General features: G+C 37.3%; 1 protein-coding gene across 1 annotated transcript in view; it reads left to right on the plus strand.

The window, feature by feature from the left end:
- LOC121228064 (uncharacterized) overlaps positions 1–5,396 on the plus strand; it is a 41,427-nt gene extending 36,031 nt beyond the window's left edge. The window contains exons 2-6 of the mRNA XM_041111196.1: positions 2,260–2,393; positions 2,505–2,767; positions 3,125–3,182; positions 4,490–4,715; positions 5,202–5,396. Coding sequence (XP_040967130.1) covers positions 2,260–2,393; positions 2,505–2,767; positions 3,125–3,182; positions 4,490–4,715; positions 5,202–5,396 — 876 coding nt within the window. The remainder of the gene's footprint in view (positions 1–2,259; positions 2,394–2,504; positions 2,768–3,124; positions 3,183–4,489; positions 4,716–5,201) is intronic.
- Positions 5,397–27,872: the final 22,476 nt, after the last annotated feature.

The following is a 27,872-nucleotide window of genomic DNA, read 5'->3' on the forward strand; positions in this document are numbered from 1 at the left end:
AGCTGTTTTTCCTGAGCAATAGTCACTAAATTATTTATAACTGGAGCTACAAAGCTCCAAATCACTTTCCGTTAATTTTTCCTGAATATAGACTCGTATGTCTTCCATCCATAAAATTTCCAGAATTTTAGGTTTGGCCAATCAATACCAGATTTTTCTTAAAGTTTCCCCTGTTTCACTGTTCGACTAATCTGACCACTCTTCGCTACGAATCAAATTTCTCATTTTACAGAATTCAAAATGTGTTGTATTTGATTTCATTTGAAACTAGACTCATTAAGGAGTCTAAGAATATAAATTTTATCTTATAACCATTTTTGTACAATTTATAATGATTTTCTAAAAACAGAACAGAGGATTACAGTGAAATTCTGCGCTGTCTCACACAACTTTAAGTATCTCATTATCGGAAATTCCTTTGCTTACATAGTTCTTTTATAAGAAGCTAGACTCATTAAGCTTTAATTTCATGTCTCATTCAGCCTCTAATTCAAGTCCATGAATTTATGGTGATTTTCTAAAGTCTCGTTACTGCTGCTGTCCGAAGCAGACTATTTCAAATTACCCTTAAATTCCCAAGCTCAAACACTTAAGAACTTACCATTTGAGCTTAGAACATATCATGGCCACATCTTGTCTTATTAAATCAACTCATCATGTCCTATTATAATTGAATTTACTCAACGTTTAAACACTTAAAACTTACCTCGGATGTTGTCGAACGATTCCGATGGCTATTCGACCACTTTTTCCTTCCCTTTATCGGATTTAGTTCCCGTTTGCTCTTGAGCTTAGAGAATACAAATAAGAGTATTCAATATTTAAACCAATAATATGAATTTATTTATCACGTTCGGCAATCACATATCATTAAATTTTCAACCCAAAATGTCATTATATGACCACATATACACATATCCATATACTTAAGCTCAATAATATCATGTACTCACTTTAAGTATATTGCCGAATATACTTAATCATACATACATCTAACCAAAATAAATTTCAAAAATCTTTATATCATTTATACACTAAGCCGAATACTCTTACCAAGTTCACCTATATTCTTCAACAAATTCTTCATTGATCAAACACATATTCGGCTAAAGAAATGGCAATTTTAGCAACTTTTGATTTATTACTTAATCAATTATAATACATCTAAATATTCTTTTTCATATCATTAACTCAAATCACATACATTATTTAATATAACATTTTTACATTCGGCATTAGTGTCAACCATCGTAGCCGATTCTTCCTACTTTGTACCCATGCATCTATTTGATCCTTAGTTAGTTCAAACACTTCACACACTAAGACTCATCCAATTTTAACAAGAAATAAAATCCTTAATCCTCAAACTACCATGGCCGAATGTTATAACCCAAGCCACATATATTGTTCCTCAAGGCCCTTCAAGGACCACATTCGGCACCTCCTTAATAACAACCCAAATTTCAACCTTCAAGAAAGAAGAAGAAAAAATATATGTGCTAAGAGCTTCAAACTACTTGGCCAACTATTAAACCTCCTAACAATCAAAACTTAAGCCATGGAATGATTAGAACTTGAACTAACCACCTTCTTTATACAAAATTTTTCCAAGATTTTCAAGGTACTTACCTCTTCTTAATCCTCATCCAAACCGAACATAAGCAAGAGAGCTCTTTCTTCTTCCTTTGATTTTTCGGTCAAGAAAAACAAAGAGGATGAAGCCTTTTTTTTTTCTTCTAGTTTCGGCAAAATGGGGGAGCAAGGATGAAACAACTTTCGTTTCTCCTCCCACCCCCCTCATATTTTATTGTTCTTCCCACACATATTAGCATAAAATGTCTTTAATATGTTTTTCTTTTAATACTTATTTCCTATTATAAAACCATGTAGTCATTATAATATTAATACAAAATGCATATGCTTTGTATCCCATACCCTCATGGCCGGCCACTTCCTCTAAGGTGGGGAATTTGACATGCAAACCCATCATTTCACAACATGCATTATTAGGCCACTTTACATTTGCCTAGCACATTTCCAAATTTTCTCACATAAGTCCTATTTGATAAAATTCACTTACCATTAACAAAATTCAAACATGAAATTTTCACACATGCATATGTACATATAATGAGCATCAACTATGACGGTTAATTATCTTTATGACTGGGTTTAGTGGTCCCGAAACCACTTTCCGACTAGGGTCACTTTAGGGGTGTCACAGGCTGTAAAGCCAAGGAATTAATTAAGGAAATGTAGAAAATCGAAGCTGAAACTAGAGATGCAAGGAAGAGGCATGCGAGCAAGTCATTTCCATCTCAGTCTAAGAAATCCAGAGATGTCTACTCTCGTTTCCACGCATCTGTGGAACATTCACACCGAGACTGTAAGAAGTAAGATTCGGATTTTAAGTCTTGGGCAACGTCAGTGGTGAGTGTGGGCAATGTCAGATCTTCCAAACTAGAATGCCAACATTGTGGTCGAAATCATTGTGGTAAGTGCAGGATGAACGATGGATTCTATTTTCGATGTGGTTCTCAAGATCACTTTATTAAAGATTACCCCGAGATAACTAACAAAGAGAAATTTCAAGGTACAAGGCCAAGCGGCACAAATTCTAAAGAAAGGCCTCAGAAGAATGTTGGAGCTGGGGCTGGCAGTATGAATGTGACGAAAGACACCACCGTAAGGTCTGAAGCTAGGACTCCGGCTAGAACCTATGCCATACGTGTACGTGAAAATGCATCTTCTCTTGATATGATCACCGGTACATTTTCTCTTTATGATAATACTGTTATTGCTTTGATTGACCCTGGCTCTACTCATTCATATGTGTGTATGAAGTTGGTGTTTAACATGAATATGCCTATTGAGTCTATGGATTTTATGATTAAAGTGTCAAACCCATTAGGCAAACATGTGATAGTCGATAAGGTATGTAAGAAATGTCCTTTGGTAGTTAAGAGTCATTGCTTTCAGGTCGATTTGATGATGTTACCATTTGATGAGTTTGATGTCATTTTGGGTATGGACTAGTTGACATTCCATGATGCTTTAGTAGATTGTAGACAAAAGGCTACTAAATTGAAATGTGAAAATGGTGAAACCCTTTGGATTGAATCAGGTGAATCAGGAAACTTGCCTATTGTAATATCTGCAATGTCTGCCCAGAAATGTTTTAGGTAAGGATGTGAATCTTATTTGGCTTTTGTAATGAATACAAAGGAATCAAAATTGAAGGTTGAGTCAGTGCCGATTGTAAGTGAGTATGTAGATGTATTCCAGGAAGAATTACCTGGGTTACCCCCTAATAGAGAGGTTAAATTTGGCATAGAGCTAATACCAGGGACCACACCTATTTCTATTGCTCTTTATAACCCAAGCCACATATATTGTTCCTCAAGGCCCTTCAAGGACCACATTCGGCACCTCCTTAATAACAACCCAAATTTCAACCTTCAAGAGAGAAGAAGAAAAAATATATGTGCTAAGAGCTTCAAACTACTTGGCCAACTATTAAACCTCCTAACAATCAAAACTTAAGCCATGGAATGATTAGAACTTGAACTAACCACCTTCTTTATACAAAATTTTTCCAAGATTTTCAAGGTACTTACCTCTTCTTAATCCTCATCCAAACCGAACATAAGCAAGAGAGCTCTTTCTTCTTCCTTTGATTTTTCGGTCAAGAAAAACAAAGAGGATGAAGCCTTTTTTTTCTTCTAGTTTCGGCAAAATGGGGAGCAAGGATGAAACAACTTTCGTTTCTCCTCCCACCCCCCTCATATTTTATTGTTCTTCCCACACATATTAGCATAAAATGTCTTTAATATGTTTTTCTTTTAATACTTATTTCCTATTATAAAACCATGTAGTCATTATAATATTAATACAAAATGCATATGCTTTGTATCCCATACCCTCATGGCCGGCCACTTCCTCTAAGGTGGGGAATTTGACATGCAAACCCATCATTTCACAACATGCATTATTAGGCCACTTTACATTTGCCTAGCACATTTCCAAATTTTCTCACATAAGTCCTATTTGATAAAATTCACTTACCATTAACAAAATTCAAACATGAAATTTTCACACATGCATATGTACATATAATGAGCATCAACTATGACGGTTAATTATCTTTATGACTGGGTTTAGTGGTCCCGAAACCACTTTCCGACTAGGGTCACTTTAGGGGTGTCACAGGCTGTAAAGCCAAGGAATTAATTAAGGAAAAGTAGAAAATCGAAGCTGAAACTAGAGATGCAAGGAAGAGGCATGCGAGCAAGTCATTTCCATCTCAGTCTAAGAAATCCAGAGACGTCTACTCTCGTTTCCACGCATCTGTGGAACATTCACACCGAGACTGTAAGAAGTAAGATTCGGATTTTAAGTCTTGGGCAACGTCAGTGGTGAGTGTGGGCAATGTCAGATCTTCCAAACCAGAATGCCAACATTGTGGTCAAAATCATTGTGGTAAGTGCAGGATGAACGATGGATTCTATTTTCGATGTGGTTCTCAAGATCACTTTATTAAAGATTACCCCGAGATAACTAACAAAGAGAAATTTCAAGGTACAAGGCCAAGCGGCACAAATTCTAAAGAAAGGCCTCAGAAGAATGTTGGAGCTGGGGCTGGCAGTATGAATGTGACGAAAGACACCACCGTAAGGTCTGAAGCTAGGACTCCGGCTAGAACCTATGCCATACGTGTACGTGAAAATGCATCTTCTCTTGATATGATCACCGGTACATTTTCTCTTTATGATAATACTGCTATTGCTTTGATTGACCCTGGCTCTACTCATTCATATGTGTGTATGAAGTTGGTGTTTAACATGAATATGCCTATTGAGTCTATGGATTTTATGATTAAAGTGTCAAACCCATTAGGCAAACATGTGATAGTCGATAAGGTATGTAAGAAATGTCCTTTGGTAGTTAAGAGTCATTGCTTTCAGGTCGATTTGATGATGTTACCATTTGATGAGTTTGATGTCATTTTGGGTATGGACTAGTTGACATTCCATGATGCTTTAGTAGATTGTAGACAAAAGGCTACTAAATTGAAATGTGAAAATGGTGAAACCCTTTGGATTGAATCAGGAAACTTGCCTATTGTAATATCTACAATGTCTGCCCAGAAATGTTTTAGGTAAGGATGTGAATCTTATTTGGCTTTTGTAATGAATACAAAGGAATCAAAATTGAAGGTTGAGTCAGTGCCGATTGTAAGTGAGTATGTAGATGTATTCCAGGAAGAATTACCTGGGTTACCCCCTAATAGAGAGGTTAAATTTGGCATAGAGCTAATACCAGGGACCACACCTATTTCTATTGCTCTTTATCGGATGGCTCCGACTGACCTGAAAGAACTAAAATCACAGTTGTAAGAATTGATCGACAAGGGTTTTGTGAGACCAAGCTTTTCATTGTAAGGTGCTCCAGTGTTATTTGTGAAAAAGAAAGAGGGATCTATGAGGTTGTGTATAGATTACCAGCAGTTAAATAAGAGAACGATCAAGAACCAATACCCGTTGCCATGAATTGACGACTTGTTTGACCAACTGAATGGAGCAGCATGGTTTTCTAAAATAGACTTGAGATCAGGCTACTACCAACTGCGAGTTAAAGAGGTAGATGTGCCTAAAACCGCTTTTAGGACGTGGTACGGCCACTATGAGTTTCTCGTCATGCCTTTCGGTTTAATAAATTCCCCTGTCGTGTTTATGGATTTAATGAATAGAGTATTTCAGCCATATCTAGATAAGTTTGTAGTTGTATTCATAGATGATATCCTGATCTACTCTAGAGACAAGGTAGAACATGCCGAACACTTGAGAACCATTTTGCAGACTCTGAGGGATAATCAGTTGTATGCCAAATTTAGCAAAAGTGAGTTTTGGTTTAGAGAAGTTGGCTTTTTGGGCCACATTGTTTCGAGCGATAGTATTAGGGATGATCTCAGCAAGGTTTCTGCTATTGTTGAATGGAAACCGCCAAGTAATGTGAATGAAGTTAAAAGCTTTCTAGGGTTGGCCAGTTATTACAGGCATTTTGTAAGGGATTTCTCTATGATTGCGACTCCCATGACAAGGTTGCTGCAAAAAGGAGTTAAGTTTGAATGGTCGGATAAGTGTCAACAGAGTTTCGAGAAGTTGAAGATGTTGTTGACTTATGTTCCGTACTAGTACAACCCGAATCAGGAAAAGAATTTGTGATTTATAGCAATGCTTCTCTAAATGGGTTGGGACGTGTACTTATGCAAGAGGGAAAAGTTGTGGCCTATGCCTCGAGGCAATTGAAACCTCACGAAAAGAACTATCCAATAAATGATTTAGAGTTGGCCGCCATAGTATTTGCTTTGAAGATTTGGTGACATTATTTGTTCGGGGAAAGATGTCATGTATACACCGATCATAAAAGCCCTAATTACTTTATGACCCAAAAGGATTTAAATTTGAGGCAACGGAGACAGTTGGAACTATTAAAAGATTATGAGTTGATTATAGATTACTATCTGGGAAAAGCGAACGTGGTCACTGATGCATTAAGTAGAAAGTCATTGTTTGCTTTGAGAGCAATGAATGCCCAATTGACCTTGTCAAAGGATGGTTCGGTTCTAGCAAGTGAAAAGCTAGACCGACGTTTCTTTAAGAAATTTTTGAAGCTCAGAAGAGTAATAGCGAATTTCTATCCAAGAGAGCCCAGTGAGAGTCGAATGTTGAATCAGATTTTCGGGTCGGTTCCGATGGTTGTTTGAGATTCCGGGATAGGATTTGTGATCCTATGGATACCGAATTGACTCGGAAGATTTTAGATAAAGCACATAGTGGTTCTTTATCAGTACACACTGGGAGTACGAAATGTACAATGACTTAAAGAAAATGTATTGGTGGTCGGGGATGAAAAGATATATTTCAGGATTCGTATCCAAATGCTTAGTATGTCAATAAGTGAAAGCCGAGCACCAAGTACCTTCGGGTCTGCTTCAGCCTATTACGGTCCCCGAATAGAATTACTATAGATTTCGTGACGGGTTTGCCAGTAACCCCAAAGAAAAAGGATGTTGTTTGGGTTATTGTGGATAGGCTAACAAAGTCGGCACATTTTATACCAGTGCGTCCTGACTACTCCCTTGAGAGATTGGCTAACTTGTATGTTTCTGAGATTGTGAGACTACAGGGGGTACCCTTGTCAATTATTTCAGATAGGGACCTGAGATTTATCTCGAGGTTTTGGAAAAAGTTACAAGAGGCTTTGGGAACAAAGTTGAATTTTAGTACGGCTTTCCACTCGCAGACCGATGGCCAATCAGAGAGAGTAATTCAGACCTTGGAAGACATCCTCCGATATTGTGTATTGGAATTTCAGGGTAGTTGGGAAAAGTATTTGTCACTGGTGGAGTTTGCTTATAATAACAGCTTTTAGTCAAGTTTAAAGATGGCACCTTATGAAGCATTGTATGGGCATAAGTGTCGAACGCCTTTGTATTGGACCGAGCTTAGAGAGAGTCAGATTTACGGGGTCGACTTAGTCAAGAAAACTGAAGAAAAAGTTAAGGTGATTCGTAATTGTTTAAAGGCCGTTTCAAATAGACAGCAATCCTATGCGGATTTGAAACGAAAAGAGATCGAGTTTCAAATCGGTGATAAGGTATTTCTAAAAGTATCTCTGTGGAAAAAGGTTCTTAGATTTGGTAAAAAGGGAAAACTAAGTTCTCGTTTTATCGGACCATATGAACTGATTAAGAAAACGGGCAGGTAGCCTATCAGTTAGCCTTACCATTGGAATTGGAAAAGATCCATGACGTATTCCATGTGTCCATGCTACATTGATAGTGTTGGACCTTTTTCATGTAATTTCTCCAAGTGAAGTAGAGATTAGATCGGATATGTCTTATAGTGAGGAACCTATTAAGATCCTAGCTTGAGAAGTTAAGCAACTGAGAAATAAGAGCGTTCCCCTTGTGAAACTATTATGGCAGAGACATGAGGTTGAAAAGGCCACATGGGAACCCGAAGAAATCATGAAAAACTAATACCCAAACCTTTTTATCGGTAAGATTTTCGAGGACAAAAATCCCTAAAGGGGGGAGAATTGTAACAACCCGACTTTAGGGCTAGTCAGAACAGTGGTTTCGGAACCACTAACCCGAGGTCGAGGATATAATTTTTCATATTATTTTATGTGTTGTAGCATGATTAGATAAGTACATGAAAATTTTGGTGAATTAATTTTAGCGATTGCTTGTTTAATTGCAAAAAAGGACTAAATCGCATAATTACAAATGTAATAACCCGATTTAGGGCCTAGTCAGAACTGTGGTCTCGGGACCAGAAATCCGAAGATATAAAAATTATTTTTATTATAATTATGATATTATAGCATGATTATATTAGTGCATGAAAAATTTAGTGAGTTAATTTTAAAGTTTTCAAGCCCAATTACGATAAGAGACTAAATTGCATAAAAGGCAAAAGTTACCTTTTAGTACCCAAATATGTTAAATAGCTAGAGAATCAAAATTTGGAGATTTTTAAAGGGAAATTAGGCCCTTTTTAGAGTACTTGGTCAGCCATGGGAGACAAATTGGTCAAAAAGTCCAAGTTTGGTTGGGTTTGGTGGCTAATTTGACTAATATACTAATAAAATAAGAAAAGATGATATCACCTTCTCATCTTGTTCTCTACCACCGAAAATATCAGCTCAAATGGGGGTTTGAAAGTTCAAAAATCTGTAGCAACTTAAATCACTCATAAGTAAGTGATTTTAATGAGTTTTCTTTAAGATTTTTATATTTTTGAGACCCTTGAAGCATGAGCTTTCAAATGAGGGTGATATCTTACAAAATAGTCAAGAGTTTAGGATTTTTCCATGGATGTATTTGTGTTATATGCTAAGTTTTTATGGATAATATGAGTCCTAGTTGTGTTATAAACAACTTTTGTGAAAGGTGTTAGCATGAAAACACCTAAAGGGACTAGTTTGCATAAGTTACAAATTAAGTAATAAGTGTGTGATATAGTAAGAATTTGGGATTGTTCTAGTAGTAAAAATAGTTTATCTAGGCTAGAGATACGAAGAAATTTGATAAAAATTAATTTTCGGGCATAGGGGTAAAATGGTCATTTTGCCAAGGCCTAGGGGCAAAATGGTCATTTTACCAATGTTGTGAATTTATGAATGCTTAATTGTGTTTAGTGACTAAAAGGATATATATTGTTAATATAGATCAAGATTTTCCAAGACCGAGCCTAGATCGAGGCAAAGCCAAGCAATCCAATTAAGTCGTTTAGTCAAGCATTTTTTGTAGTCCAAGGTAAGTTTTATCTAAATAGTACAACTACATTGTTAATACTTGTATTCATATTGTCATTGAATTGATATTGAACAAATTGTTAATTTATAAATTGAGAATGCTTTGTAATATTTGAGATAGTAGAAATATCCAGTTGAACTTTAGGATATGAATTGGATATTCGTGCCAAGACATTGGATGATTTGTGTGCCAGTGTAAGACATGTCTAGGACATGCTTCGGCTGCACTATGAGAGCCAATATAAGACCATGTCTGGGACATGGCATCGGCATCCAGACAAGGGCTAGTGTAAGACATGTCTGGGACATGCTTCAGCCATATTATGAGTGCCAGAGTAAGACATGTCTGGGACATGCATTGGCCTCAATAGAGATAGCCAGTGAAAGACGTGTCTGGGACACGCATCGGCTAAGAGTTGTGCTACTATAAGACATGTCTGGGACATGCATCAGCACGCATATATGAGAGCCAGTATAAGACCATGTCTGGGACATGGCATCGGTAATTTATCCCATGTCGAAGGTTTATAGAATATCCAGTAGTATCCCTAAATGGTTCAATGGTGAAAGTTGTAGTTCAATTTTGATAAAGAAAGGATGATCATGTTACAAGTGTTACAGGTACCTATATGATAAGCATGAGAAACGAGCTTAATTTAGAAACTGAGACTTGAGTAGGTTAAGTTATGTTTACCTTTAAGCTATAAGCATGATGGCAAATGGTGAGAATGTTGTTGTATACTTATTATATGCAACTTACTAAGCTTTATGCTTACTCTCTTTCCTTTCCCTTTTCTTTCAGTACTGCCAATTTACTCAAGAATCCCTTGAAGTCGGAGATATCGATCACACTATCATCCATTATACCCAGTATAGTTAGAATCATATTTTTGATTGTGGTGTGTATAAGGCTAGGCTAGTAAGTTGTATTATTGAGAAATTGTTCATGTATTTTGGTTTAAGATAAAAGCCATTCATTTTGTATTAGGCCTGGATTAATGGCTATTATTCATTTTGATGAATGCATATAATGTTCTTTCTTTGAACGAATTGGTGTCTTTTGGGGTGAAATTTGTATATTGACATGATCTTGTGTAGGTTGTACAAAATGGGTAACAAAATGGCTTGGAAAATAGCCTAGTTTGTCCACACGGGTAAGACACACGGATGTTTGTCTAAGCCGTGTGTGACACATAGCTCACACCCATGAGTGTGTGTCATGGCTGTGCGTCCCCTGCACTTAAAACTTTCAAGTCATTTTAGTACACAGGCAGGCCACACAGGCGTGTGCCTAGGCCGTGTCATAAAGTCAATATGCATGCTTGTAGCACACGGACAAGAGACACGGCCGTGTGTCTCGGTCGTGTGAAGGACACAGTTACAGGGCACGGGTGTGTGCTTGGGCCGTGTAGATTTGGCAGAATGCCCAAGTTTTTAGACACGGATTCGGGACATGGACGTGTCCCTAGCACATGGTCGTGCGTTCTATACCCACACGGGCATGTAGAGCCTTGATGCATGAAATTTTCTAAGTTTTTCATAAGGTCTCGGTTGGGTTCCGAATCACCTCAGATCTATGTTTTGGGCCTCATAAGCTCGTATACGAGATAGATTGCTTGTGAAAAGAGAAGTTTTTAAATTGTTTGAGATTCCACGGTCCAATTTTATTCAGTTCATTGAGTTTAAGGCAGGTAGCACCGCGAACCCTATCCTAGCATCGGATACGGGTGAGAGGTGTTACATTTGGTGGCATCAGAGCATGGTTTAGTCGATTCTAGGACTGAACTAGCCAGAGTGCGAGTCTAGCTATACATGCCACGTATATGCATATTGATTGTGTGACGATTCCTGACGATTATAAATTGTTTTTATTATAGTAATGGATCCTAATAGAACCACGGTAGATGACGTGGAAAGTAATGCACCAGCTCCAGCAGAAGGGACCGCGCCGATAGAGAGTGAGCCCTTAAGTATGGGACAAGGCGGAAGGGCTAGGGCCCACCTCCTCCGATTCCTCAGTACGCCCTTGTGGCTCCACAAGGTGCGAACGTGTTCAGGAGAGAAAAGCCTCCAGTAGACAAGATCCAGAAGCAAGGGGCCGAGGAATTTTGGGCTAATGTAGATAATGACCCAGAGAGAGCGGAGTTTTGGCAAGAGAATACCATGAGGGTATTTGATGAGCTATCATGCACACCCGATGAGTGCGTGAAGTGTGCCGTGTCACTTCTACGAGACTCGGCTTATCAGTGTCTGTAGTACCGAGAGAAAGATTAACTTGGGAATTCTTCCAAGGGGAGTTCCGAAAGAAGTACATTAGCCAGAGGTTTATGGACCAAAAAAGGAAGGAATTTCTAGAGTTGAAGCAAGGTAGTAAGACTGTGATAGAGTATGAGAGAGAGTTTGTGAAAATCAGCATGTATGCGCAAGAATGCGTATCCACTGAAGCTACCATGTGTAAGAGGTTTAAGGATGGCCTCAACGAAGACATTCGAGTGTTTCTGGGCATCCTAGAGCTAAGAGTGTAACATCCCGATTTTGGGCTTAGTTGGAACAGTGGTTTTGGGACCATAAATCCGATGAGGAAATTTTCATTTTTATTATACTTTTTATGGTCTACGATTTCACAAAATGATTTCATGAAAATTGCGTTCGAAAATTTCGACGTTTGGGCACTCAATTTAGTAAAAATGACTAAATTGTAAAATATGCAATAGTTGAGTTTTATATGTTAGAGGTGTCTAATTGTCATGAAATTTTAAATAGGAGGTCCTTAAATGATAATTAAACCATTTTATAACTTGTTGGACAAAAATGGCCTTGTTTGGGTAAAATTTGAAAGAATAGTAAAAAGGGCATTTTGGTCATTTAAGGGTAAAATGAATTAAAAGACAAATTTTAAACCCCAAATGTGTCCCTTTCTTCTTGATACAGTAGAATGTACCAAGAGCAGCCATGGTTAGGGTTTGGCCAAGCTTCCAAGCTTAATAGTAAGTGATTCCAAGCTCCGTTTTTAATGTTCTATGTATTTTTGAAATCACGGTAACATGATTTGCTCATTTCTACCATTATTTTGAGTTAGGGTTTATGTTTAAAAATGTAACCATGAATGATATGCATGTACTTTGATGTTTAATGGTAGAATATGAAGCTTGAAATTGTGTTAAACAACTTTTCCTAAGCGATTTTACGTGAAAACGAGTAAAACGACATAATCAGTAAAAATACCTAATGTTCATAAGTACATGTTAGAGTGAGAATTTGATGTTTCCATAGAAGGAAAAAATGATCAGCATGTCATAAAACATAAGAAAATAGGAAGAAGTTTAATTTCTGAACCTTGGGGAAAAAGTGCAAATATGCAAAAGTTTAGGGGTCAAAATGAAAATTTTTAAAAATATGATTTTTAGACTCATATGAATAGTGTGACTAATTAGTAGGCTAAATGTGATATTATAGATCAAGGAAATTGAGATTTGGGCTTAAATCGGGAAAATGCAATGTTATGGACTAGAATGGTAAATTGCCATTTCTGGATCCGAGGTAAGTTTGTACGTAAATAATTTATTGATTCTTTTTATTTTATTTTATTTTGTTATCATATGAAATGTGGCTGCCTATAGAATGATTATTTGTTGTAAATTGCAAATTAAAAAAGGACTATGAATAAATTGTAACATGTTGGAAAGTGAGGAATTTCCCAGTTGAGCCTTCGGAATAGAAACGATACGAATGATCTATTGTGATGTCACGTGTGTAGTACTAAGTGCAGGCTACTATGCGTACCCGATAACTTTGATCACGTGTGTAGTACTAAGTGCAAGCTACTACGTGTATCAGATGGTTAGGTCACGTGTGTAGCACTAAGTGCAGGCTACTACGTGTACCAGATAATTGGTCGCATGTGTAGTACTAAGTGCAGGCTACTATGCGTACCAGATAGCTTTGGCTACAACTGTAAAAATATGTGCAGGTAACTGAGTATCAGTTATTATTCCAAATAGTTCAGCGGGAAAATCGATTAAGTAAAAATACATGTGAACATGATTATATGATGGATAAGTGGAGGTATATGTTAAAGAAAATTTTGAGCAATATGCTCGATATTTGAGTGGACTTCGATAAGACAAAATGGATTAAGTGAAATTATGTAAGAGTGAATTTTAGTAGTAAAACAGTGTTGGACAACAGCAGTTGTTTGAATTTGAAAATTCAGGAAAAATTGTGTAAGTTGAATTAAATTTCAAATAAATTATGGAATTAAAGCTTAATTAGTCTATTTTTATATAAAAGAAACAGGGGGAGCAAAAGAGTTATATATTATGTGATATTATAATTTTTGTGAGACAGTGTCAGAATGAATTTGAGATCCCCTATTCTGACTTGGAAAAATTGTTAAAAATTGTAGAAAAATAATTATGGGTTATAATTTATATTCTTAGAATCTCTAATGAGTCTAATTTCATGAGAAAGATATGAGAACATTATCCGAGTCTCGTACTATGAGATAAATAAATTTTAGTGAAGAAAGGTTGAAGTTGTCTAATAGCAAAACAGGGGAGACTTTGAATAATAAACTGTACTTATTGGCTAGATCAAAAATTCTGAAAATTTTATGGTGGAAATATATATGAGTATAGTTTCTAGGAAAATTTACGAATCTTAATTTGGAGTTTTGTAACTCCATATATAAATGATTTAGTGACTGTAACTCAAGAAAGCAGCTTAACCAGAACATGTGCAAATGTACAATTGGGTTAGTTTTACTATGGAAAGCATGTTACTAAATTGCTTATTATTTTCATGTGAGCTTACTAAGCATAAAGCTTACCCCCTCTTTCCCATTTGTTTTAGTGTTGTCAGGTTAGCTCAGGGTTGGAGATCGTCAGAGGCAGTATCACACTATCAAGCCAACACCTTAAGAGTATAAACACATATGCTTGAATTATCAAGTGAGTGGCATGTATAGGGACCTAGTTTTATAACATGTGTGTTATAGGCTTCAAAGGCCAATATAAGGGACGATATGCATGTGTTTAAGATTTTTTAATTTTGGACAAAAATTTTGTGGCCCGATTTTGCATGCTGTAAATGTTTTGAGTCCAGTAACACCTCGAACCCTGTCCCGACATTGGATATGGGTGAGGGGTGTTACAAAGAGAATTTGTGGTACTCATTGAAAGAGCATGTAAATCAGAAGAGTTGGTGAAGGAGAGAAGGAAGACAGCCATTGAGTCGTGAGATTTAAAGAGAAGACAGATAGGGAAGATGCATCAGTCCTTCTCTAAGAGGTCAAAAGAGTTTACTACCCAATCAAATACTTCACTTGGATATTTGAAGAGAAATAAGAATGGTCAGAACATGACATCTAAAGCCCAAACTACCTCAGTGGCAAGTGTTGGTAGTGCTCGGCCAAGTAGGCTGGAGTGTTCGCAATGTGAAAGACGTCACTTGGGTGAATGCCGAGTAAGCGAGAGGGGCTGTTTCAAGTGTGGGTCACTTGACCACTTTATCCGCGAGTGCCCTGAGATGGACAAGAGAGAGAGAAAATAAGAGGTGAAAGCAAGCAATGCTCCCTTAAGGGGTAGGCCTCAAAGGAACCCTAGGAGTGGGAATAGTAGTAGAGGTGCACCAAGAGAGGTCACGATAAGGTCTGAAGGCAAAGTGCCAGCAATGACCTATGCTATACAAGCCCGTGAAGAGGCAGAGTCTCTAGATGTGATCACGGGTACCTTTTCTATTCACGATATAACTGTTGTTGCTTTAATTGACCCGGGATCTACCCACTCTTAGATATGTATGGAATTAATACCTCGTATAAACATGTTAGTAGAGTCCACTAAGTTCGTAATAAAAGTGTCTAACCCGTTAGGCAAGCATGTATTAGTGGACCAAGTATGTAGAAATTGTCCTTTGATGATTAGAGGCCATTGTTTTCCGGCCAACTTGATGTTGTTGCTGTTTAATGAATTCGATGTAATTCTTGGGATGGATTGGTTGACCTCCCACGGTGTTGTAGTAGACTATGAGAGAAAAGTAATTCAGCTAAGATGTGAGGATGGAAATGTTCTTCAAGTTGGGCTAGATAAGTTAGATAATTTGTCTGTGGTAATATCGTCTCTGGCAGCCGAAAGATATTTGAGAAAAGGGTATAAATCTTATCTAGCTTTTGTACTGAATACCCAAGTGTCCAAGTCAAAGATTGAGTCAGTACTAGTAGTTTGTGAGTTTATAGATGTCTTTCCAGAGGAGTTACCAGGTTTACCCCCAGAGAGAGAGGTTGGATTTGGTATCGAGTTGGCTCCTGGTACGATGCCAATCTCGATTACACCTTATAGGATGGCCCCCACCGAGTTAAAGGAGTTGAAAGTGCAATTGCAAGAGTTAACAAATAAAGGTTTTGCTAGACTGAGTTATTCACCATAGGGTGCTCCAGTGCTTTTTGTGAAAAAGAAGGACGGGTTGATGAGGTTATGTATCGACTACTGACAGCTTAACAAAGTGATAGTGAAGAACAAGTATCCCTTGCCGATGATCGATGATCTCTTCGATCAATTGAGAGGGGCCACTGTGTTCTCTAAGATAGACTTAAGATCGGGCTACTGCCAGTTAAGAGTCAAGGAACATGATGTACCGAAGACTGCTTTTTGGACAAGATATGGGCATTATGAGTTTCTTGTTATGCCTTTTGGATTAACAAATGCCCCAGCAATATTTATGGACTTGATGAACCGTATCTTTCGGCCGTACTTGGATAAGTTCGTTGTCATTTTTATTGACGACATATTGATTTATTCGCGTGATGAGAGTGAGCATACGGAACATTTGAGAACTGTGTTACGGACTTTGAAGGATAAACAGCTCTATGCTAAGTTTAGTAAGAGCGAGTTTTGGCTTAAGGAAGTTGGATTCCTAGGACACATTGTGTCAAGAGATGGGATCGGAGTTGATCCGAATAAGATTTCAGTTTTTGTAGAATGGAAACCGCCGAGGAATGTGACAGAGGTCCGTAGTTTTCTAGGGCTAGCAGGATACTATAGACGATTTGTAAATGGATTCTCCATGATAGCTACACTAATAACAAGGCTACTGCAGAAAGATGTCAAGTTCAAATGGACAAAAGAGTGCCAACAGAGCTTCGAGAGATTAAAGGCTTTGTTAACCGAAGCCCCAATTTTAGTGCAACCTGAGTCAGGCAAGGAATTTGTAGTTTTTAGTGATGCCTCCCTAAACAGTTTAGGGTGTGCGCTAATGCAAGAAGGCAAGGTTATAGCCTATGCCTCAAGGCACCTAAAACTTCATGAGAAGAATTATCCGACCCATGATTTAGAACTAGCAGCTGTGGTGTTCGCACTGAAGATTTGGCGACATCATTTATATGGTGAGAGATGCCGAGTATTTACCAATCACAAGAGTTTAAAGTATCTAATGACTCAGAAAGAGTTGAATTTGAGGCAACGACGATGGTTAGAGCTAATAAAATATTATGAGTTGATTATCGACTATCATCCGGGAAAGGCGAATGTAGTCGCCGACATTTTGAGTAGAAAGTCGTTGTTTGCTTTGAGAGCTTTGAACGCTCAGTTGACCGTATCTAATGATGGTTCGATCCTAGTAAAGTTGAGAGCCAGATCAACATTTCTTCATGAAATTCGTAAAGTTCAGAAAGATGACGAGAAACTGCAAGTTAAGAGAACTCAGTGTGAATCAGAGATTGAGTAAGATTTTCGTATTAGTACTGATGGGTGTATAATGTTCAAAGATAGAATTTGTGTGCCCAAAAATAGTGAGCTCATTCAGAAGATTTTGCGAGAGGCACATAGTGGTTGTTCGTCAGTTCACCCGAGTAGCGTGAAAATGTACAACGATCTTAAGAAAATGTATTGGTGGTCTAGTATGAAAAGAGACATTTCAGAGTTCGTTTCCAAGTGTCTGGTGTGTCAACAAGTAAAGGCTGAACATCAAGTGCCTTCGGGTTTACTTCAGCTTATTATGATTCCTGAGTGGAAATGGGATCATATCACCATGGATTTCGTGACCAATTTACCTCTAACCCCGAGAAAGAAAGATGTAGTATGGGTTATTATCGATAGACTCACTAAGTTAGCACACTTCATACCAGTGTGTGTCGACTATTCCCTTGAAAATTTGGCCGACTTGTATGTTTCTGAGATTGTGAGGCTTCATGGTGTGCCGTTATCAATTGTATCTGATTGAGACTCGAGGTTCACCTCGAGGTTTTGGAAAAAGTTACAAGAAGCTTTAGGAACCAAGTTGAGTTTCAGCACGGCATTTCATCCGCAAACTGACGGATAGTCGGAAAGAGTAATACAGATCTTAAAAGACATGTTGAGGTGTTATGTTCTTGAATTCCAAGGAAGTTGGGAAAATTATTTACCATTGGTTGAATTCGACTACAACAACAGCTATCAATCGAGTCTAAAAATGGCACCTTCTGAGGCTTTGTACGGGCGAAAGTGTCGAACGCCCTTATTCTGGACTGAGTTGAGAGAGAGCCAGATTCACGGGGTTGATTTGATCAAAGAGGCTGCGGAGAAAGTTAAAGTGATTCGTGACTATTTGAAAGCCGCCTCGGATAGACAAAAATCCTACGTAGATTTGAAATGAAGGGAGATTGAATTTGAAGTCGGGGATAAGGTATTTTTGAAAGTTTCCCTGTGGAGGAAAGTCCTCAGATTTGGTAGAAAAGGCAAGTTGAGTCCTCGTTTTATAGGACCTTATGAGGTTACCGAGAGAGTAGGGCCCGTTGCCTACCATTTGAGTTTGTCATAAGAGTTAGAAAAGATTCACGATGTATTTCACGTATCCATGCTACGCTGATACAGATCAGACCCTTCGCATATAATTGCACCAACTGAAGTTGAGATTCTACAATATATGACGTATGGTGAGCACCGATCAAGATATTAGCTCGAGAAGTCAAACAGTTAAGAAATAAGAGTATACTGCTTGTAAAGGTTTTGTGGCATAGACATGGGGTCGAGGAAGCCACATGGGAACTCGAGAAGTCTCTGAAAGAGCAATATCCAAACTTATTCACCGTAAGATTTTCGAAGACGAAAATCCCTAAAGGGGGAGAAATGTAATAACCCGATTTAGCGCCTAATCAGAACTGTGGTCTCGGGACCACAAATTTGAATATAGAAAAATTGTTTTTATTATACTTATGATATTATACCGTGATTATATTAGTGCATGAAAATTTTAGTGAGTTAATTTTAATGTTTTCAAGCCCGATTGCAATAAGGGACTACATCGCATAAAAGGAAAAAGTTACCTTTTAGCACCCAACTGTGTTAAATAGCTAGAGAATCAAAATTTGGAGTAATTAAAGGGAAATTAGGCCCTTTTTAGAGTGCTTGGCCAGCCGTGGGAGACAAATTGGTCAAAAAGTCCAAGTTTGGTTGGGTTTGGTGGCTAATTTGACAAATATAGTAATAAAATAAGAAAAGATGATATCACCTTCTCATCTTTGTCTCTACCACCAAAAATATCAGCTAAAATGGGGGTTTGAAAGCTCAAAAATTTGTAGCAACTTAAAGCACTCATAAGTAAATGATTTTAATGAGTTTTCTTCAAGATTTTTATATTTTTGAGACCCTTGAAGCATGAGCTTTCAAATGAGGGTGATATCTTACAAAATAGTCAAGAGTTTAGGATTTTTCCATGGATGTATTTGTGTTTTATGCAGAGTTTTTATGGAAAATATGAGTCCTAGTTGTGTTATAAACAACTTTTGTGAAAGGTGTTAGCATGAAAACACCTAAAGGGGTTAGTTTGCATAAGTTGCAAATTAAGTAATAAGTGTGTGATATAGTGAGAATTTGGGATTGCTCTAGTAGTAAAAAGAGTTTAGCTAGGCTAGAAATACGAAGAAATTTGATAAAAATTAATTTTCGGGCATAGGGGTAAAATGGTCATTTTGCCAAAGCCGAGGGGTAAAATGGTCATTTTACCAAAGTTGTGAATTTATGAATGCTTAATTGTGTTTAGTGACTAAGACTATGTATATTGTTAATATAGATCAAGATTTGCCAAGACCGAACCTAGATCGAGGCAAAGCCAAGCAATCCGATTAAGCCGTTTAGTGAAGCACTTTTTGTAGTCCAAGGTAAGTTGTATGTAAATAGTACAACTACATTGTTAATACTTGTATTCATATTGTCATTGAATTGATATTGTATGAATTGTTAAGTTATAAATTGAGAATGCCTTGTAATATTTGAGATAGTAGAAATATCCCGTTGAACCTTAGGATATGAATTGGATATTCGTGCCAAGACATTGGGTGATTTGTGCGCTAGTGTAAGACATGTCTGGAACATGCTTCAGCCGTACTATGAGAGCCAGTATAAGACCATATCTGGGACATGGCATCGACATCCAGACAAGGGCTAGTGTAAGACATGTCTGGGACATGCTACATGTCTAGGGCATGCTTCAGCCATATTATGAGTGCCAGAGTAAGACATGTCTGGGACATGCATCGGCCTCAACAGAGATAGCCAGTGTAAGACATGTCTGGGACACACATCGGCTAAGAGTTGTGCTAGTGTAAGACATGTTTGGGACATGCATCAACACGCATATATGAGAGCCAGTATAAGACCATGTCTGGGACATGGCATCGGCAATTTATCCCATGTCGAAGGTTCATAGAATATCCAATAGTATCCCAAAATGGTTCAATGGTAAAAGTTGTAGTTCAATTTTGATAATGAAAGGATGATCATGTTATGAGTGTTACAGGTACCTATATGATAAGCATGAGAAACGAGCTAAATTTAGAAATTGAGACTTGAGTAAGTTAAGTTATGTTTACCTTTGAGTTATAAGCATGATGGCAAATGGTGAGAATGTTGTTGTATACTTATTATATGCAACTTACTAAGCTTTATGCTTACTCTCTTTCCTTTCCCTTTTCTTTTAGTACTGCCAATTTACTCAAGGATCCCTTGAAGTCAGATATATCAATCACATTATCATCCGTTATACCCGGTATAGTTGGATTTATATTTTTGATTGTGGCATGTATAAGGCTAGGCTAGTAAGTTGTATTATTGAGAAATTGTTCATGTATTTTGGTTTAAGATAAAAGCCTTTCATTTTGTATTAGGCCTGGAATAATGGCTATTATTCATTTTGATGAATGCAAATAATGTTCTTTCTTTGAATGAATTGGATTCTTTTAGGGTGAAATTTGTATATTGAGATGATCTTGTGTAGGTTGTACAAAATGGGTGACAAAATGGCTTGGAAAATAGCCTAGTTTGTCTACACGGGTAAGACACACGGGCATGTGTCTAGGCCGTGTGTGACACACGGCTCACACCCATGGGTGTGTGTCATGGCCGTGTGTCCCCTACACTTAAAACTTTCTAGTCATTTTAGTACACAGGCAGGTCACACGGGCGTGTGCCCAGGCCGTGTCATAAAGTCAGTATGCATGCTTGTAACGCACGGACAAGAGACACGACCGTGTGTCTCGGCCATGTGAAGGGCACGGTTATAGGGCACGGGTGTGTGCTTGGGCCGTGTAGATTTGGTAGAATGCCCAGGTTTTTAGACACGGGTTCGGGACATGGGCGTGTCCCTAGCACACGGTCATGCGTTCTATACCTACATGGGCTTGTGGAGCCTTAATGCATGAAATTTTCTATGTTTTCATAAGGTCCCGGTTGGGTTCTGAATCACCCCGAATCTATGTTTTGGGCCTCTTAAGCTCGTATACGAGATAGATTTCTTGTGAAAAGAGAAGTTTTTAAATTGTTTGAGATTTCACGGTCTAGTTTTATTCAGTTCATTGAGTTTAAGGTAGGTAGCACCGTGAACCCTATCCTAGCATCGGATATGTAACACCCCGTACCCGAGTCCGTCGCCGGAGTCGGACACGAGGGGTTTGCAGACTTAAATCACTTCTTTGCAGTCCAATTTAAAAATTTCCAGGCAGTTGGCTAACTGTGTCACTGTCACCTTAAAAATCATATCTTGAGTTCTAAAACTCGAAAATCAGTTTCGTAATTTTTCCCTGAAACTAGACTCATATGTCCATCTACATATTTTTTTCTAGAATTTTTGGTCGGGCCAATTAGTACAGTTTATTACTTAAATTCTCCCCTGTTACAGGGTGCGACTACACTGACCTTCATGCATTACGATTTGGATATCTCCCTGTACAGGGCTTCAATGCTGATGCCGTTTGTTTATATAGAAACTAGACTCAAATAGGAATCTATAAATATATGGTATGACTCCTAATTATCTCTGGTTAATTTATAATGAATTTCCAAAGTCGGAACAGGGAATCCAGAAACCGTTCTGGCCCTGTCTCACGAAAACCTAATTATCTCTTAACATACCAATCATATGACCGTTTCGTTTCTTCCATATGAAATTGGATTCATCAAGGTTCATTTAAATAATTTATTCACTATTTAATTCTATTCCTACTATTTTTAGTGATTTTCCAAATCTACATCACTGCTGCTGTCAGCATCTGCCTTTAAGGTAGACTTTACCTATTTCATAGTTTCCATGATTCAACTAGCCCTTTTAGCATAAATAGCACAAATTATGATAGTGATGAACCATTCCCATGGCCAATCCTTGTTAAGCATATCCACACCTCTCAATAACCATATCCATACCAAATGATTATAACATTATGCTCAAACATATACATTGACACCCCTAAAGTGACCCTAGTCGGAAAGTGGTTTCGGGACCACTAAACCGAGTCATAAAGATAATTAACCGTCATAGTTGATGCTCATTATATGTACATATGCATGTGTGAAAATTTCATGTTTGAATTTTGTTAATGGTAAGTGAATTTTATCAAATAGGACTTATGTGAGAAAATTTGGAAATGTGCTAGGCAAATGTAAAGTGGCCTAATAATGCATGTTGTGAAATGATGGGTTTGCATGTCAAATTCCTCACCTTAGAGGAAGTGGCCGGCCATGAGGGTATGGGATACAAAGCATATGCATTTTGTATTAATATTATAATGACTACATGGTTTTATAATAGGAAATAAGTATTAAAAGAAAAACATATTAAAGACATTTTATGTTAATATGTGTGGGAAGAACAATAAAATATGAGGGGAGTGGGAGGAGAAACCAAAGTTGTTTCATCCTTGCTCCCCCATTTTGCCGAAACTAGAAGAAAAAAAAAAGGCTTCATCCTCTTTGTTTTTCTTGACCGAAAAATCAAAGGAAGAAGAAAGAGCTCTCTTGCTTATGTTCGGTTTGGATGAGGATTAAGAAGAGGTAAGTACCTTGAAATTCTTGGAAAAATTTTGTATAAAGAAGGTGGTTAGTTCAAGTTCTAATCATTCCATGGCTTAAGTTTTGATTGTTAGGAGGTTTAATAGTTGGCCAAGTAGTTTGAAGCTCTTAGCACATATTTTTTTCTTCTTCTTTCTTGAAGGTTGAAATTTGGGTTGTTATTAAGGAGGTGCCGAATGTGGTCCTTGAAGGGCCTTGAGGAACAATATATGTGGCTTGGGTTATAACATTCGGGCATGGTAGTTTGAGGATTAAGGATTTTATTTCTTGTTAAAATTGGATGAGTCTTAGTGTGTGAAGTGTTTGAACTAACTAAGGATCAAATAGATGCATGGGTACAAAGTAGGAAGAATCGGCTACTATGGTTGACACTAATGCCGAATGTAAAAATGTTATATTAAATAATGTATGTGATTTGAGTTAATGATATGAAAAAGAATATTTAGATGTATTATAATTGATTAAGTAATAAATCAAAAGTTGCTAAAATTGCCATTTCTTTAGCCGAATATGTGTTTGATCAATGAAGAATTTGTTGAAGAATATAGGTGAACTTGGTAAGAGTATTCGGCTTAGTGTATAGATGCATGGGTACAAAGTAGGAAGAATCGGCTACTATGGTTGACACTAATGCCGAATGTAAAAATGTTATATTAAATAATGTATGTGATTTGAGTTAATGATATGAAAAAGAATATTTAGATGTATTATAATTGATTAAGTAATAAATCAAAAGTTGCTAAAATTGCCATTTCTTTAGCCGAATATGTGTTTGATCAATGAAGAATTTGTTGAAGAATATAGGTGAACTTGGTAAGAGTATTCGGCTTAGTGTATAAATGATATAAAGATTTTTGAAATTTATTTTGGTTAGATGTATGTATGATTAAGTATATTCGGCAATATACTTAAAGTGAGTACATGATATTATTGAGCTTAAGTATATGGATATGTGTATATGTGGTCATATAATGACATTTTGGGTTGAAAATTTAATGATATGTGATTGCCGAACGTGATAAATAAATTCATATTATTGGTTTAAATATTGAATACTCCTATTTGTATTCTCTAAGCTCAAGAGCAAAAGGGAACTAAATCCGATAAAGGGAAGGAAAAAGTGGTCGAATAGCCATCGGAATCGTTCGACAACATCCGAGGTAAGTTTTAAGTGTTTAAACGTTGAGTAAATTCAATTATAATAGGACATGATGAGTTGATTTAATAAGACAAGATGTGGCCATGATATGTTCTAAGCTCAAATGGTAAGTTCTTAAGTGTTTGAGCTTGGGAATTTAAGGGTAATTTGAAATAGTCTGCTTCGGACAGCAGCAGTAACGTGACTTTAGAAAATCACCATAAATTCATGGACTTGAATTAGAGGCTGAATGAGACATGAAATTAAATATTAATTAGTCTAGTTTCTTATAAAAGAAACTACGTAAGCAAAGGAATTTCTGATAATGAGATACTTAAAGTTGTGTGAGACAGCGCAGAATGACACTGTAATCCTCTGTTCTGTTTTTAGAAAATCATTATAAATTGTACAAAAATGGTTATAAGATAAAATTTATATGCTTAGACTCCTTAATGAGTCTAGTTTCAAATGAAATCAAATACAACACATTTTGAATTCTGTAAAATGAGAAATTTGATTCGTAGCAAAGAGTGGTCAGATTAGTCAAACAGTGAAACAGGGGAAACTTTAAGAAAAATCTGGTATTGATTGGCCAAACCTTAAATTCTGGAAATTTTATGGATGGAAGATATACGAGTCTATATTCAGGAAAAATTAACGGAAAGTGATTTGGAGCTTTTTAGCTCCAGTTATAAATAATTTAGTGACTATTGCTCAGGAAAAACAGCTTGTGCTGAATTTGAGATTATGTTGTGAACCTTGATAAACTTGTTTTAGTTGCTCATAAGCTATTGATTAAACCCATACTTGAATTCTAAATCGTGGTATTGTAAGTTTATGAGTATTCGAATATGAAATGGTAGTAAGGCCTAATGGCTGATGTGATGAATGTGAAAGTGTATATATATGTGATAGGGCCTAATGGCCGATGTGATGAATGTGAAAGTGTATATACGTGATAAGGCCTAATGGCCGATGTGATGAATGTGAAAGTGTATATACGTGATAAGGCCTAATGGCCGATGTGATGAATGTGAAAGTGTATATGTGTGATAAGGCCTAATAGCCGACGTGATGAATGTGAAAGTGTATATGTGTGATAGGGCCTAATAGCCGATGTGATGAATGTGAAAGTGTATATGTGTGATAAGGCCTAATAGCCGACGTGATGAATGTGAAAGTGTATATGTGTGATAGGGCCTAATAGCCGATGTGATGAATGTGAAAGTGTATATGTGTGATAAGGCCTAATAGCCGACGTGATGAATGTGAAAGTGTATGTGTGTGATAAGGCCTAATAGCCGATGTGATGAATGTGAAAGTGTATATATGTGATAAGGCCTAATGGCCGATGTGACGAATGTGAAAGTGTATATATGTGACAAGGCCGAGTGGCCAACGTAATGGATGTGGAAGTGCATAAATGTGATAAGTCCCGAAAGGCATTTGTGTCAGTACTATATCCGGGTTAAAACCCCGCAGGCTTTATGCGAGAATATTATCACTGATTAATGTCCTTAAGCTTCGTGCTTGTACTATATCCGAGCTCTAAAGACCCGATGACTACGTGTGGGGATTTTGTCCGGGTAAGACTCGATAACTTCGTGTGGAGATTATGTCCGGGTAAGACTTCGTAATAAGAATTGCTTATAAATATATTCAATGCGAAAGGTTAAACAGGTATGTACTTCAAGTTTATATGTGAGCTTGATTTGCACTAAATCATAAGGTAGTTATGTGATGCATACGAAAGCAATCTATGAGACTATTCCTGTGATTATGTGACATCGGATCAGTGTGAGAGGTGATGTGAAATCATACGATATATCTATGTCACATGAGCTCACTTTTATGTGAAAGTTTATCTGCCTATTGTATATGATGAGATGTGCAGACTCGGTAAAGGGATGGTATGCCCGAAGGAAGAGTGAAATAAAAATACGAACAACTATGTTATAATTTGATTGTTATCTGTTGACACTGCTTAAAACTTACTAAGCATTGTAATGCTTACTCCGTTTACTCTGTTTCCTCTGTTTTATAGATCTCATTGCGAAGCTACAGGCTCGGGGATCGTCAGCAACTAGTCACACTATCACTATCCACTGTTTGGTACTGCTATGTTTCGGATTGTCTTATGGCATGTATAAGATAGACTAGTGGCGGAAGAATATTTTGGTTAATGTATATAGCCATGCGAAAATGGCTTATATATGTTTGAGCATAATGTTATAATCATTTGGTATGGAATTGGTTAATCGCTATCATGATTTGTGCTATTTATGCTAAAAGGGCTAGTTGAATCATGGAAACTATGAAATAGGTAAAGTCTACCTTAAAGGCAGATGCTGGCAGCAGCAGTGATGTAGATTTGGAAAATCACTAAAAATAGTAGGATTGTAATTAAATAGTTAATAAATTATGTAAACGAACCTTGATGAATCTATTTTCATAGAAAAGTAACGAAATGATCATATGGACAGTATGTTAAGAGATATTCAGGTTCTCGTGAGAAGGGGCCAGAACGGTTTCTGGATTCCCTGTTCCGACTTTGGAAATTCATTATAAATTAACCAGAGATAATTCGGAGTCATGCCATATATGTATGGATTCCTCTCTGAGTCTAGTTTCTATAGAAACAAACGGCATCAGTACTGAAGCCCTGTGCAGGGAGATATCCAAGTCGTAATGCGCAAAGGTCAGTGTAGTCGATCCCTGTAATATGGGAGACTTTGACTAATAAACTGTACTAATTGGCCTGACCAAAAATTCTAGAAAAAAATATGTAGATGGGCATATGAGTCTAGTTTCAGGGAAAAATTACGAAACTGATTTTCAAGTTGTGAAACTCAAGATATGATTTTTAAAGCGACTAGTACGCAGATTGGCAGTGTCTGGGAAATTTTTTTTTATAAGTGGTTAAAGTCTGCTAACACCTCGTGCTCGACTCCGGTGACGGTCTCGGGTTCGGGGTGTTACATTTGATTGGTATCAGAGCTACGGTTTAGTCGATTCTAGGACTAACGTAGCACGCGTGAGTCTATTTATACATGCCATAAAGTGATAAAATGATAGTGTGATGATTTTTTGCTATTAAAATGTGTTTGCTGTATTGCAATGAATCTTGATCCCGGTCGAGCTGTAGCAAGCTTCTGACTATGAGAATTTGCGATATAACTTCACTTAGATATGCCTAAATTATTAAGTTGATCAGGTACGTATCATGTACTCGTATTTGAATTTCGATTTGGATTGAATTATAAGGGTATAAGTGATGCAATTTTGAAAGAGTGTTATGACTATAAATGTGATTTTTGTATGTGGCTATGGAACTGAAAGTTGAATGGTCGATAAGCGTGTTTTGTTTGTATTCGAGTAATGTAAATGATATACTAAGGTGTATTGCTATATGTGTATATGTATGTAGAGACGAAATTGTCGAATGTAAAAAGGCAGTGAAGCGTATAGAGTGGTTGGTTTTCAGCACTAAGTGTGCGAGCAATAAGTGTTCACGGTTGTGAGATTGGCACTAAGTGTGTGAGCAATAAGTGTTCACGGTTGTGAGATTGGCACTAAGTGTGCGGGCAATAAGTGTTCACGGTTGTGAGATTGGCACTAAGTGTGCGGGCTTGAAATGCATGGCACTAAGTGTGCGAGTTTAAAGTACATGGCACTAAGTGTGCGTGGTTGATTATTAAGCACTATGTGTGCGAACCCACTATATATATATATTCTCTATCAATTATTTATATTAAGGGTGCGACCTTACCGAGTCGATTTCGGACAGCGGAAAGGGGTAAGTTCTTGAGTAATAGAGCTTAAATTATGATTTGATTAGATCATGTTTTAAGCAAATCAAAATCATGCTCTTTGTGTGTGGCTATTGAGCCGAAATTGCAAGAATGATAAGTGTCTTGTGTTTGAGTTTTGCTAACGAAAATGAAATACGAATGTGCCATGATTTGTTGTTAAATGTGCATGGTTATTTGAATGATGTATCCGGGCTAAGTTCTGAAGAGCATTCGTGCTAGTGATGTATCCGGGCTAAGTCCCGAAGAGCATTCATGCTAGTGATGTATCCGGGCTAAGTCCCGAGGAGC

Source organism: Gossypium hirsutum, chromosome A04 (assembly GCF_007990345.1).
Source record: "Gossypium hirsutum isolate 1008001.06 chromosome A04, Gossypium_hirsutum_v2.1, whole genome shotgun sequence".
Classification (NCBI taxonomy): domain Eukaryota; kingdom Viridiplantae; phylum Streptophyta; class Magnoliopsida; order Malvales; family Malvaceae; genus Gossypium; species Gossypium hirsutum.